At 41.4% G+C, this 14,579-nt stretch overlaps 1 protein-coding gene across 3 annotated transcripts in view; it reads right to left on the bottom strand.

Annotated features, from left to right (window-relative positions):
• LOC101784313 overlaps positions 1 to 9,981 on the bottom strand; it is a 12,647-nt gene extending 2,666 nt beyond the window's left edge. The window contains exons 1-13 of one of the 3 annotated variants that reach the window (XM_022823123.1): positions 9,731 to 9,981; positions 6,757 to 8,885; positions 6,448 to 6,624; positions 5,379 to 5,806; positions 5,027 to 5,279; positions 4,875 to 4,962; positions 4,500 to 4,552; positions 4,310 to 4,417; positions 2,673 to 4,238; positions 2,482 to 2,591; positions 1,994 to 2,093; positions 1,663 to 1,840; positions 761 to 831 (exon numbers count right to left, since the gene is read on the bottom strand). In XM_022823123.1, the coding sequence (XP_022678858.1) occupies positions 761 to 831; positions 1,663 to 1,840; positions 1,994 to 2,093; positions 2,482 to 2,591; positions 2,673 to 4,238; positions 4,310 to 4,417; positions 4,500 to 4,552; positions 4,875 to 4,962; positions 5,027 to 5,279; positions 5,379 to 5,806; positions 6,448 to 6,624; positions 6,757 to 8,875 (5,251 nt within the window). In that variant the 5' untranslated portion in view covers positions 8,876 to 8,885; positions 9,731 to 9,981. The remainder of the gene's footprint in view (positions 1 to 760; positions 832 to 1,662; positions 1,841 to 1,993; positions 2,094 to 2,481; positions 2,592 to 2,672; positions 4,239 to 4,309; positions 4,418 to 4,499; positions 4,553 to 4,874; positions 4,963 to 5,026; positions 5,280 to 5,378; positions 5,807 to 6,447; positions 6,625 to 6,756; positions 8,886 to 9,730) is intronic. The other 2 variants (XM_022823124.1, XM_004983609.4) reach the window with 2 other exon arrangements.
• Positions 9,982 to 14,579: the final 4,598 nt, after the last annotated feature.

Genomic DNA, 14,579 nt, shown 5'->3' with positions numbered 1-14,579 from the left:
TTGCAAACTGGTCCACTGTCATCTACTCCATCCATTACGAAATGAAGTACGCGGAAGCAAAGCTAGGTTCATAGATATTATTATGCATTTTGATATAGCCTATGTCTAGATGCATAATAATATCTATGAACCTAGAAAAGCCAAAGCGACCTACAATTTGGAATGGAGGGAGTACTTGACAGTGGACCAGTGACCTACATTTCTAGAACATTAAATAGGCAGAGTTGCAGGTACTAGTGTACTGCTGAAGAACAATTGCACAAATGCTCAAGCAATTGCACTTGTTATCTGCAGGCACCACATTGCAAATGATTTACCGGTATACTGGGTTATTGGGGGATGACATCCTGGACTCAGTGAAAATTACATAGAACTTACGAAGCTAAAGAACAACTCAGGTGACTAGCATGTACAAACTCGAGAAATAATGATCAGCAATGCTGGGGCCAGGGATGACAACTGAAGGACCTCATAAGACGCACCATCTTCTCTATTGTTAGAAACATGCGATTAATAGAACAGTTTGTTATATTAGTCTAGTTTGATAGAGCATAGGAATGTTGTTTCTGCCTATTTGTAATTCACAGTGCCGCAGCTGCCATGTGCTTCCACTTTTGGCACATGTAGCACACTGATGAAAGCCAACCACTGTTCCTAGCCTTTAAGTTTCAGTTTTATGTAGTAACGCGAAGAACGTATATAAAATTACATAGCCAGGTAAGGAGAAAAATGTGAAGAGGGAGCCTGGGGTGCAAATTACCTGAAAAATGTACAACATACTTTGTCTCATTTGCCTCATAATTCTGAGCAATAACTCCCTCTCGCCAACTGCTGAAACAAATAGGCATCAGATAAAGCAAACAGTAACTGAAGGTTACTGATACCACAACAAATAGTAAACTCATATCAAGCAGCAATTTCAGCTGCAATTCGTGCGATAACAAGCGACAGAAAAGGTCGGTGCAGCTAATCAGATATAGAAAATATCTTACAAATTTATAACAGATAGCTTGGGAACTTACACAAAACCTCCAAAAAAGAGGTGGAAAACTAAAGCCAGAATCGTACTTCAAAAGAATTGAGAGCTACACTCAGAGGTAGGATAACTCCATGACCTGGTAAACTTCAATAACAGGCCCAACCACTACAAGGTACCTAATGCATACAAACCCAGATAAACGACAGAAATATATATGAAGAAATTTGCTCTCAAATGCAAGTAGATTTAAGTAAACAAATTTTCCAGCTTCCCTATGCTCTCACATTAAATTTCACTAGGTTTGAACTTTGCATTTATGGCTGATTCTTGCCAGACAGCTCATCTTATCATAGACTGACAAAATATCAGTGAACCATGAACTGTAAAAGTAGTGCTAAGATCCCTTTTAGAAATAGTTGCGAGCTGGTTCTACGCGTTTAACCTCCATCCCAAAATAGTAAAAAAAAAACGGGGGGGGGGGGGGGGGGGGGGGGGGGGGGATGCTCAACAATGCACTGAGTAATTGCATAAAAAAAAGTATTATATCAAGGTTTGGATAAGCATTAGCTATCCACATTCTTCAGCTGCTTGGCTCCCAAAAGAAATGACACCTACACTGTTCCTGATTGGCAAACATTAAAGAATTTTTCCATCAAAACTGTGTAGAGAATTGAAAAGCATACCTATCTTTGACCCAAGCATCTACATGATCTCCAATAACCCATAAACAACTTCCTGCTGTTTCCCTGCGCCTTTTCCTGGTTTTGAATTTAGAGAAGGTAGACGGATGAGCAAGACGTATTTGAGGCGGCTTATCACCATCTTGTCTCAATGGCACCCATTCTTCGCGTGGACCAGTTCCTGAAAAGATGGGTTAATACAAGGCCTATTAGCACAAAGGTTAACAATTAAATGTGTATAGCAAGATGTGAAAAGGAAAGGTTAAAAAAATGACGCCATGGAAGGAGCATCAGCACAAAATTTTCGCGTGTGATTCAACAAATGAGTACTTACCATTGTGGTTGTCATAGCTGACAAACGCATTATTTTCATTTATATCAACAACCTTGGCAGAAAACCAAGCTACTCCAAACCCACCCTTGTCAGATAAAACCTGTCGAAAACAAAATGAAATGACACTCTCAAAAGGTTGAAGAGTTGAGGTGGCAAATCACATCAGATCACAGCAAAGCTGGCAAATAAGCAGACAAGAAATGAAGCATAATTTTTAAAAAGAACATAAATAAATTTCTTAGAAAGGACACAAAATTTCTTTTATGATCATTACTAACATATTAATATGAAAAGGTTGAAGCAATAACTTTTTCTGATTTTTACTAGTGTGTGAATGTAAGCTATCTGGAAACAAGGGAGTATATCAATGCATATCATAGAGTATATACCAATAAGAACAAGAATAACAGAAAGTAGTTCCAGAATCCAGAGTTCAGAGATAATGCAGCACTAACTATGTGATGTGCAAGCCAAACGAAGAAACTGACCTCAACAGCAGATCCTTTTTCAATGCCATTCCAGATAATGCTAATTGGTGCTGTATCATTTCGGTTACCATCCAGTGGCACAGCGGTGGGAACATCTTCAACCCCATGTCCTACATTAGCAAAACAAAAGGTAAACGAGCTGGAAGTGAACAATGCGTTCTTGGCATGCCAAAAGTAAGTTGTAACTTTACCTGAGTGTATTTCTTCCAGCTGCAATTCTTTGCCACTTGAAGATGGCTCCAAATTCAGTTGTGCTTGATCATATTTAGGTTTCCGACCACGCTTTCTGCCAGGTTTACTTAAATTAGCAGGTGCATATACCTCCAAGGTTTCTGTTACTGGATTAACATTACTGCTTCCAGTTTTATTCCTCACTCTCTCGGACTTCCAGTAGCCATCCGGGCCAGCTTCCAAGAGCTCCCTTAGAGTAAAAGGTAGTGGTTCACCCATTCCAATAATAGTACCGGCTCTGAACACAGCCTCCGCAGTAAGCTCTGCTGCTTTCAGTATGGCATCCAAGTTTTCTGCTCGTTTTGCCGCTGCTGATGCCTCTTCAACCCTCTTTCTAGCAGCTTCCCGTGCCACTGAAATGATGGAACCTGGAGCATGGGTGTTCTTTAGTTTTAGAGATGATGCTGGTGTTGAACTTGACAAGCTAGGTGGATTGCTACTGACATAAAATTCGCTAGCTTCATGATGCACAGACTTTAGAGATGAAGAAGAGTTAAGTGCTTCCTCTGCCATCATTTTAGCCTGTAATGCAGCCTCTGATGCCATCTTGGCAGCTTCTGCAGCTGCCTTTGCAACAGATACTGCCGCTTCAGCAGCAGCAGCAGCTGAGGTAAGCTTCTCTTCAACTTCTCGAGGTAAATTGCTTATTGAGATTGTGGATAGATGGCTCCATATGCCTTCTTTGTGCCTAACTGCCTCCATTGAGTGCATACTTGCACCTTTGGCTTGTCCAGTTGATTGTTCTATTGCACCGCAGATCTGTTCTGAAAAGATAATTCTTTGTTCACTATCCATACCACCCGTTATCTGGTAGTTAGCTACAGAGGGGATCTGGCTTGTGTTAGGAACAACCCTACTACCCAAAGCATTACTTGGAGGATGAGTAGATAAGGTGAATCCTTCTGTGTGCTTGGTTTCAGGAGTTAACATCATGTCTGTTTTGAGCTGAGGGGAAGCAATGACGGGCTGCTGTTCTAGACTTGCTGAAGCTTTCTTTCTTTTTCTTGGCTTTCGTGATGCAGTTTCATGCTTAGAGCTAGAAGCTGGCGCCTTCTGTTTTTCATCATTCAAAACAGCTGTTGGAGAAGAAACAATAGAAGGTGCTGGACTAGGAACAACTAAACCAGGCGAAACAGCGTGTGAAATGGATATATTTTTGGATGACGCCCCCTTTGCAGTTTCATTGGTAGGAACAGTCGGTTGCACCGATGAATCGAATATTAAGTTCTGTGATGGAATCAGCCAGGGAGCAGGACGTGGACCAGGGCTCTGAGGATACCAGGGAGCAACACCAGGAGACGGCTGCCTCATGTGTGAATTATATGTAAATGGTGATACTGCCTGGCTAAAATCCAGATGAGTACCTCGCTGCAGGTTAAACGTAGAACTACCAAGAGGCACATTAAAAGTTGGAGACTGCAGGGTTACAGAAGAATGTGCTGGCACCACAGTTTTGCCACCTTTTTTGCTAGCTGGCGCAGTTCTAACTGCCGTACCCTTATTACCTTTTTCAGGCACAGAACTACCTGCAAACTCAGCTAGTCAGAAAAAATAGATTTCTGTCATATATGGTACCATTACTATCTCATATACTTGCCTATACGTGAACTTGTGGGGGTCTCTAAACCAGTAGAAATTGATTTTTGGTACTGAAATCTTACAACAGCAGCTCGCCAAGCTGCCTCCCATGTAGGTTTACCACCACCTATTGTTCATTTAACAAAAAATATGTAAGATACATAGAGAAGGTGGAAAAGGACAACATTCAACAGTGAAACAAGACAAACCAGGTTCTCCGAAAGCTGCCATCATGTAAGCCTCTCCTGGTGGTGTTCCTTGACTGCCCAAAGAAAATTAACTTATATTAGATAGCACATATGCAAATAAATGCTTCATCCAATCCCGAATATAATCTATTTCGACTTGGGCACAAGAATTGAAGTGAGGGGTGCCTGCCCCTATTTGCCCATCAATTATTGGAATAATTAGGAGACGAAGCAAGTTTACTGCATTGATGAGGCCATTAGGGTGCAGTTAAAAAAGGGAAGACATGGAAGAACATAATGCATTGGAATTATCATTGATTTATAGTCGATGCATCTGAGAGAAGGCTATATGGACTTATATTCGCGATATGAGTAACTTAAGATATTATAACTCACATAAGAGCTCCATAAACAAATATCTGTGCACGTAGCTGCAAATGCTGTGGGTCTGTGAATGGAAGGTTCACCAAATCTGCATAGGAAACTGAAATATTCAAATAAAGTAAATTTAATAGCTCTGAACTGTAGAATATAGGAGATTTGCATACCAGAGCACTCGGGGGTTGGATGCTGTTGTGACTGTGCTGGTGGGGAACTTTTATTCTTAGTGCTACTGCCAATATTAGAGTTGTCTGAGGGCCCCCCAGCACTTTCAGCCACTTTCCTTTCTGACAGCTGTTCTTTACCAGACTTTACAATAGATGTTTTCTTACTCTTCAATGAACTTCCAGGTTGAGGATTTTCTGTGGTTATCTTCAATGAGCTTCCAGGACTTCCAGGTTGAAGATTTTCACTGGTTATCTGAAATGTGGATACAATAAACCATGTCAATAGGCCATAGGTGCGCGCGTGCACACACACACACACACAACACACACACAGAATGAGAGAGAGAGAGACCTCGGTACTCTGAGAAGCTTTGTATCTAGGAAAAGGGCTCCAAACAGGGCTATGAGCTTTCTCAGATACATTTGGTGGAGCTCCCACCTCAAATGAGAAGCTTCTGTCGCCTCCTGCTGGATTAGTCTCCTGAGAATCAGGAGCACATCCTACATTTCTGGTAGAACATTGTTTTGAGCTTTGAGCAGCATCAGCTGAGGCTTCACAATCTTTTGGATCCCCAGATTGTCCATCAAGTGTATTAGGAAGTAATGCATTGCTGCCCTGTCCACCACCTTGTAGAGAGGGTTCAGCGCCTGAAGGGGAGCCACATGTAGTACCGGTGCAGATTTCAGTACCATTGCCAGGTTCGAGTATGCTTGAGCCTACCTTGCCTTGGGATGGAACAGTACCAGGACTATGATCTGTACCATGATTTAACACTGTATCTGTTGCAAAAAAAAAATGTCATTTTGCATCAACAAAGTTATTCATGTGTTTATGTTAGCAAGGCTTAACATGTATGTGAGTATGCTGGGGATGTCAACTTTACATAGATGTGTTCATCTCCCAACCCAATTTACTTTGCTCAGATTGAGAATTTCTATGCAGGATGAGAAGTGCCAACAGATTAAACTAACCATCTAAATTTTTCCACTCCTGAAGCTTAAAATGTACATTAAGACAGGCCAATAAATGATTAGGGCGTCTCCAATGGTATGAGTTAGCAGTAGCTCTAAGAAGTTAAATATAGAGGAGAGAAGGTAGCATTGAGTATTGTGCTGTGAGAGAGAAGTACATTGGAAAACATTCGAGACTATCTCTTACCTCCACGCTAATCTCTTTCTTTTTCTACTGTTCAACAAGTAAAATATTGATTCAGCTAGCTCTAAGCTAGACCACTGGAGACGCTCTTATAGTACACATGTGACTCTATAATGATTATTATAAGCCTGGACATGACTTATTGTGCACCTGGCACGTATCAAGTTAGACATTATGATAAATGCATGTTGGATTTTCTGCTTCAAAATGGTGATCACAGGAATGAAAGTAACTGCATTGACATTGTGCTAGCAAAACAACTGACCTTGCACATGTGCATTCAAATCGTCGCTTGTATTTAGTGGAGTTTCTACAATCTTTTCAACAACTTTGCCAGTTGAGATGCCTAATGAGGGTGGTGTAGCTTGATCTATGTGATGTTCACATTGTATCGAAGATCTATCAGTCTGGCATTTCTGTGAAGAAGCATCTGGATGGTTACCTGAATGGATCCCCGCATTATCAGTTTTATATTAGTAAAACAAGCTCAAGCTCAAAGTGCACAACAACAATTTAGAAAGATGCCTAATAAATCAAGACCATAATAGGAGAAAAACATAAACATAAGGCTCACCTGATTTATCCTGAGTTTCTTCTGTGGTCAAACCACCCAAAGAACTAGCCTTCTTGTATTCCTCCTTTTCTGTAGCAGAAACAGTACTACTATAAACGTCAATGTTTGAGTCCTCAGGCACAGCTGACATCCCACCTGGTTCTGAGCCAGGAGTAACATTGTGGTCTTCATCTTCTAAAGCAGATTTAGCACCTTCTTTGAATGGGCCCTCATGATTCATAGTGGACACTTTCAAGTCCTTCTCATCTGGTAAAGCAGAAGAATCATCAACAGAAACATCTAGTGAACAGCCATTTTTATCCTCTGATGTACCGAAAGTGTCGGTAACAGTGGTAGAAGTGATACCACTGCTTGAACTGATCGCTGGAGCTGACATTTTCTCTTGAGGCCCAGAAGTAGAGAGGTCCAAATGCATGTTTTCAGGCTCCTCTACTAAAGCAGGAGTGTCACGTTCCTTGAATGTCTCATGATTTATCGAGGGAATGTTTGGATCCTCTGAAGCATTGAAAGTGTCAGCTGGAAAGTTTTCAGGTGCAATACTGTCAGAAGAGTTAACCTTATCCTTTGATGTACCTGTAGCACCGGTAGCATTTTCTTCATGGTCATTTTCCACCGTTTGCTCAATAGTTCCTGAAACTGCAGGTATTTCCTCCCCATTTGTCTTTTCTTCCATGGCACCACTTTTTAGGTTATCAACAGAATCTTGATGGTGCTCCAACACTCCAAGTTTTGATTCATCACCAGTACAGCTGATGTTCGTACTACTGGCTCCAGCATTCTTTGTTTCTTCAGGAACACCAGTGGTATCAGCGACCTTACTTTTGGGAGACAGAGAACTGACAAGATGAGGATTAGAATTCCGTGAGTCTGCCTCAGATAGGTGAGATAGAGCAGAATTTGAACCAATGCCAAACTCGTTGGCGTTGAGTTCATTGCTCCTGTCAATTGAAGTATTCAGACCTTCAGTTCCATGTTGCACTGGGGAAAAAGATGGTTGAAGGGTGTTGTCGACTCTATTGCAAGTAGTATCACTCCTGTGCAGCTTAACTGGATTTGTAATGGCCTCTAGCAATCCATCAGAACTTTCTGACAATAGAGTTTCACTGCTAACTTGACTGGACAAGTTCACAGCCCCCAAAGACTGACCAGCGCATGACAAACTTTGCAGTTCAGGTAGTCCTCCTTCAACTTTACTTTCATTAATATGACAAATCTTTGAATCCTGAGTAACATCAACCTCTGATTCTTTATCATCTTGTTCAAAGTGATATGAGTCATTGACATATATGTTCTGAAGGGGAGCCAACTCTGTGAAAGGTTCATTATTCAAGTTTCTAGAATCTACTTCGGCAGAGGGTACACTGAGTTTGTCCAGAGAATGGTCATGATGAACTGCTTCAAAATAGTTGCCAACACCTGGACAGCTTCCTGATGTGTTGTTTGAAGAGGACAACTTCTCACTTGCAATGCACTTCTCAGCAACAGAACCTGCTGCCTGCTCAGTTTCCTTGTTCATCAAGAAAGGAGCAAAATGCTCAATCTGAGGCTCAGTGTTTGAAGGGTCAGCGGCCATTCTAGAATGAATGCTCTGAGAACGATCAGGATCATCAGTCATTCTAGAATCGGTGCTCTGAGACTGATCTTTCTTAGCTGGCACTACAGTACTATCTGTCGGAGAGTTCATGGATTTAGGATGCACGTTCGATGGATCAGTCTGACTGTCCATACCACTTAACTGAAGGTGTGCATTACTGTCCATATTACCAGTTGTCTCATTTTCTCCTACTGATTTCAATAACATTTCCACAGATTCAGTGGATGTTGCCTCTGACCAGACATTATTAGTTTTCGATATGGAGCAAGATTCCGCAGCACTAGAACTAAAATCAACAACAGTGCTTCCAGTGGACAAAACCTCAATCCAATTACTCTCGTGCCCTTGCACGCTGAAAAACACTTCTGAATCTATCAAATTATCAAATCGAAGATGACCTTGTAGTTGATCCTCAATATCAAGTTTTGGCAGAGCAAATGGTCGCAAACCTGAAGGGAACCTGTTATTGTCTTCGCCAGCTAGTTGAAAATTTTGACTCTGAAAATCAGTATCGTCATGATCCATGGGTGTATAACTGCAAAATAGAAAAGCATCAACCATTAAGTCAATTTCCCTGTTAGTCAAACATAAATCAGCACTTTCGAGCAAAGCTAAATATATTGGAGCATCACATTTACATACACCACAGTTCATATATGGGAGAAAAGCTACTTAATTACTTATTCTTCAGATGGATGTCCCAAAAAAATCATTGGGCAAAATAACATCACGTGCACATGCGTGTATTTAAGAGAGAAAGTGTTTTAGGCAGCAGGCAGCATCTCAGACAACTCTGAGAGACCATTTCTCAGGCTGGAATGGTCCAGGGAGGAAATTCGTGGGAGGAAATGCAAAGAATTGTGGCTGTTCTTCACTGCAGTGGTTGAATTCTCTGAAGATTCGTTAATGTACTTAATTTAAATATATTATTGTTCGCCTTATCGGCGTATCCTTGTTTTCCAGGCATCACCGTATCAGCGTACCAGTATTGCCATACCTGCATCAGGTATCGTGATACATAGCCACCAGCCCACCACCTAGTACCCACTAGAGATGCTTACTGTATAACAAATAACTTGCACAAAATCACAGTACAACTCTACAAGAGGGAGTGTTTTAGGCAGCATCTCAGACAACTCTACAAGACCGACATAGTACCTTGCTGTATAACAAATAACTCGGCACAAAATCACAGTACAAACTAAAACCGTCGAAAACACCTGAAAACAAGGCGGCCCAGCTCCAGCGCCACCCACCCCAAACCCTAACCTGCCAAGCTACGCGCACGAGCCGGGTAACCCACAGCAGCCACACACAGTGCCGCACAGAAGCGAGGCACGCCAAGTAAAAAGAAAATAGAGGGGGGAAATGGAGAGGTACCGAGAGGGATTCGCCCGCCCTTCTACCACCCTCCATCCGTGAGCGGAATCGTCGGAACCCTAGATCCTGCGGGGCGGCGGCTGCTGCTCATACCCCGGCGCCCGGCGCCGGAAACCCTAGCTTCTGCAGCGGCGGCGGAGGCGGAGCCCGGAGCGGCGGGGGAGGGTCGCGCGGCGGCCGGCGGCGAAGCGAAGGCAGCGGAGGAGGCGAGTGGGAGCGGGAGCTTGGTGGAGACTGGGGAGGAGGGGGTGGTGGTGGGGTGGGGTTTTGTGGTTCGGCTGCGCAGGAGGCACCACGCGGCTCGCGCACCGGTCGGTTGCTGGCTGCTGCGCACAGGACCGGAGGTGCCCGGGTTGGCTACTTGGCTTTTGGTTTTGGGTCTGGCCGAGTTGAGACGAGACTTTGGTCCGTCGCGACTCGCGAGGGAGCGGCGTTTTTGAGTCACCGGTGAGTGGACCAAGGGAGCGAGGAGCGTGACTCGCAGGTGTGAGCGCTTCCGTAGTTCCGTGGAGTTGGCCCGTGGACCACCGGTCTCCCTCCGTTCAAAAAGGTGGTTGTTTCACTTTTGCCCTCAATTAAACTTTTAAAACTTTAACTAAATTTATAAAAAAAATACATCAACATCTAAAAATATTAAAATTCACCGTGAAATATGTGTGCATTCAGTGGGAATTGCAGATGTTGACAAAGTTAAAAAAAAGAATTAAAAACAAAACTAAACTCAACCGAAATTTTGGAACAGATAGAGTAAGAACTTGATGCTCAAATGAGCCAAATTTGAAATGATAAAAAAATAGGTATTAGACAAACTTTCCAAATTGCTAATTTTTCCAATTAATTGACCGATGAATGATCATAGTGGCGGTGAAATGCGTGACGTGCGAAATTGTGAACTCATGTCTATTAAGTTGGTTTGTTGATATGTTTTGAAAGACAACAACATTTAGATCCCCGCCCAACATATCATGACAGGTCGAACAAGGATATTTTCAAATATGGGAAAGACATGATAAATTAAAATACCTTTTTATACTAGATTGACCTTTGTGGGACTAAGCATGAAGGCGCAAGTGAGAATAAGCATGAAGGCGCAAGTGAGAATGCAACCTCTCCGGCATAATTTTCTCCATGCATTTAGTGTCTACTTGGGGGAAAATCTCATGAAACATTACATCACCATAATTTTGTATTCACAAGGTGATGCGAAATCCTTTCATTTGTTGTAAGCTTTTCTTAGAGAATATGCCACAAGATTTATTCCGACCAAAGGCCGAATGTTGATGCTCCATTTGGTTGCAAATATAATGTCTAAAAACAATACAACTTTAACATCAATAATTTAAAAAAAATATGGACATGAATTTAGAAAAAAAAAGTTGCATTAAATATGCATATGTTGTATGGTTAAAATTCAGTAAAAAGATTACCCGGTGAACACAAGCCAGCATGTTTTTTTATCAGTATTAAGTTTAATCCTTTGTACAGTGGTTGACATAGATAAATAGTGTGAAATGGACAAACTCTCTACCTGCAACATGCCATCAATTTTGATTTTTTTCCTCATCCTTGCAAAAAAAGAAAAAAACTTCTTTCTTAGTTTTCCACGTGCCTGGTCAAGTTATGTCTCATAACACAAAATCAATCATGGGAAATAATTGGTGGGAACCAACTTTCTGGTGGAAATATGAAACCCTCCTAGAAATATACTTAGAGGTATTCAAGAAATTTGAAACGGTACTTTGTTGTAAAAGTTGGGATGCAAAATCAACCTACAAAAATACAATTTCAATTTTCAGGTGCATACGAAAATCTCAAGTTTCGGCAAAGTATGTCTATAGATTCACCTTTTCAAGTTTCCACCAAATATTCTCCCATCAATCAATGCAGCTGCTTCAGGCCAACGGCCAACTCCTCGCAGGCTGCTTCGGTGCATGCGCCAGGTCCAGGAACCACGTTGCACGAGGTCAACATTGTGACAACCCTAGATTTCAAAAGGACAATATAGAATTTAAAAGGGCACAATGTGAATTTTAAAAAAAAGGCAAAATAAGAATTCAAAAGGATAAAATAAGAGAAATTAGGAGGAAAGGTTAGAAACAAGCCAAATTGCAAATACCAAACTCAAAAACCTTTCAAATTCCCTAAGTGTTGAAAAAACACCCTAAAAAGCACTTAATTGGGGGTAGGAGTGAAAAACAAATTTCATATATAAACTTAACTTTTGGCCAATATAAAAGTTTTAGAACTTTTCAAACTAAATAACTTTTGTTATTTGAACTTTTTCTGATTTTGAATGGAAGATATTCAAAAATCGAATCAAAGTTCAGCCGAATTTGGGACAAATTCAAATTCACCCCGAGCCGGTGTTCCACAGTTTTTTAACCAACCGTAACTCCAAATTCAGCTCGAATTTCACCAGTTGGCTTTTGTAAGAGTTGTAGCATGAAGTTCCAGCTCAAACTTCTATATTTGAAATTTTTGAAGTTCAATTTTTCAGCTTAAACTTTTATATTTGAAATTTTTGAAGTTCAATTCAAAATTTTGAAGCAAAACCGCACCAAACTTGCTGCCCTTGCACGCCACGCGAACGCACGCGAGCTCGGTGCGTGATCACCCCGCGCAACACGCGCGACGTCGCCACGCGGCGCCACCCGCTTAGCGCCGCACCGTCGGTCAGTCACCATTTCTCCCCTGCGCCGAAGCTCTGCCGCTTCTCCATCGCCACCTCCCCATGGAGCCCCCCCTCCGAGCACTCCCGCCGCTGCATGAGCCCTCCAGAGCCCTCTCCACCCATTGCTCCACCTCTCCGAGCATCTCCCCGGCCAGCTCCGCCACCACCGGCGCTAGAGAAGATGAGCCTCCGCCATGCCCGAGAGCTCACCGCCAAGCGCCGCCGCCAGCCATCCTCCGCCCACGACTCCTATAGCGTAGCGACCCTTGGTGAGTCCCTAGTCACGCACGTGCCCTTCACTCGCCCTCTCCCCGCCGGCGCTAGCCAGAATCGAGCTCGTCGCGCCGCCGGCCGAGCCTAAGGGCCACATTGTAAGGACCCTTTTCTTTCCAGGGTCTAAGTCATAAAATGACAGGACTTAGTTGTGAGCATTTAAAAGTATCAAGGGCCTGGACGTAAAACATGTTTATCCTTTTCGGTTTAATAATTGAATAAAACGGCTGAAATTTTGAAAACGAGTAGAAAAATTGTAAAAGTGTGAAATTAATTTTGTTGGACTTTAGATGATGCCTAGTTTCACTAAAAAAATATTCTTATGCATGTTACTATCATGTATTTGACACTAAGATTTATTTTGTATAAAAGCCAATAAATACCTTATAAATCATAGAAAGCTTTGAAAAATATGAAACCACTTTTGTTAGCTTACTTTTGACATGCAAGTTTTGGATCTATAAGTTGTGCTACTAGAATCCCTGATGTTCATACTATTTTAAATTCAAATGCTTAATTGTTATTTTAATCTGGTTATTTGCATGATAAATAGTGGAAAATAGATAAAAATGCAAAGTAAATTTGGTTAAGTTCCTTATGTACATTTCTAACTAGTAAAAATAACTATTTTTAATACTTGCTCCTGTAAAATATGTGTTTTGCATTGCTTAATGAAATACATGTGGTTTAATCCCTTAGTATGCAATAAATAGATCTCGTGTATATAAAAACCTTATAAAATTAATAGTAGCCTCTGTTAGTGTTGATAACCTTTCTGTAAAATTTGTAGAGCCAAATTGTTGATGAAACTTTAGTTAAAAATTAATCTTCATACTCTGCAAGTTAGTACTGTTTGGTTCTTAGTAGATTCTGTAGAAGTCAAATGCATCTCAAATTTTTACAGTAGATCACTTGTGTAGAGGGGAAGCTTCTGTAAAAATTTCAGAATCATATCTTAACAAATGCTTCTAGAAACATTTATCCATGTTTAAGAGCTAGTTTAAATTAATAATACAATTACTACTAGAAATGGTAAAATAGCCAATATTTTTATTCAGAAACAGGATAACTTTTGAAATGATTGCCAAACAGCACCAACATGACACTACCCTTCTATTATGAATTCTAAGTTGTTAGAATCTTATATGTGTATATAATCACCATCAAAATCAAACCTAAGTTTAAATCACAACACACCTTACTTTACGAAAAAAGAAAAGTTCAAAATCTTGTCTAGGTGAATGTGGTCAAAATGCAATCTATGCTTCTGCAATAATTCATGAAATGCAACTTGCACGTAAAACCATGTAATTGAAATTCTGCATATGCATCTCGTGTAGAAGCAAATCTTGCCGACGGTACCTACGAGTTGATCCCGGAAGCTGAGGAGGAGCCGTCTGTGGAAGTGAATCAGATCGAGGTTGCCTAAGAACCGAGTCAAGCTTCAAACGAGCCCCAGACTACCCTAGTACAGGAAGGCAAGCCCTGAAGCATAATCTTGATTTCTAAAGTTTATGCAATGCTTCTGTTACTTATGTTTGTGCATTAAATTTATAGGCGTTGCTTGAAACTTTAGTTACATGATCCTAGGTACTCATGTTCTGAATACTAGTATGTTAAGTCGAGTAGTTGCAATGCTAAATAGGGACTCGATAAAAGTTGGGTGATTTTCTACCCCTCGCGAGTTATAGGAGTTGCCTGTTTACTTATGTTGGAATCATAAGGTTGATGGGCGGGGTCGGGCAATATGTTCTGAATTGGTGGGTTGCCCCGTCTATCTAGAAGAAAGCTGCTAAGGTTGAAATGTGTTGGAGTTGGGGTCAAGTGTTTGAAAGTACTAAACTTATAAATAGTATGGGATGGAGAAACCTAGTACCTGATTGAATCAGGGCGTGGGCATACCTC

Source organism: Setaria italica, chromosome IX, assembly GCF_000263155.2.
Source record: "Setaria italica strain Yugu1 chromosome IX, Setaria_italica_v2.0, whole genome shotgun sequence".
NCBI lineage: Eukaryota > Viridiplantae > Streptophyta > Magnoliopsida > Poales > Poaceae > Setaria > Setaria italica.
The sequence above is the reverse complement of the archived record's forward strand: the minus strand, read 5'-3'. Positions and strand labels throughout refer to the sequence as shown.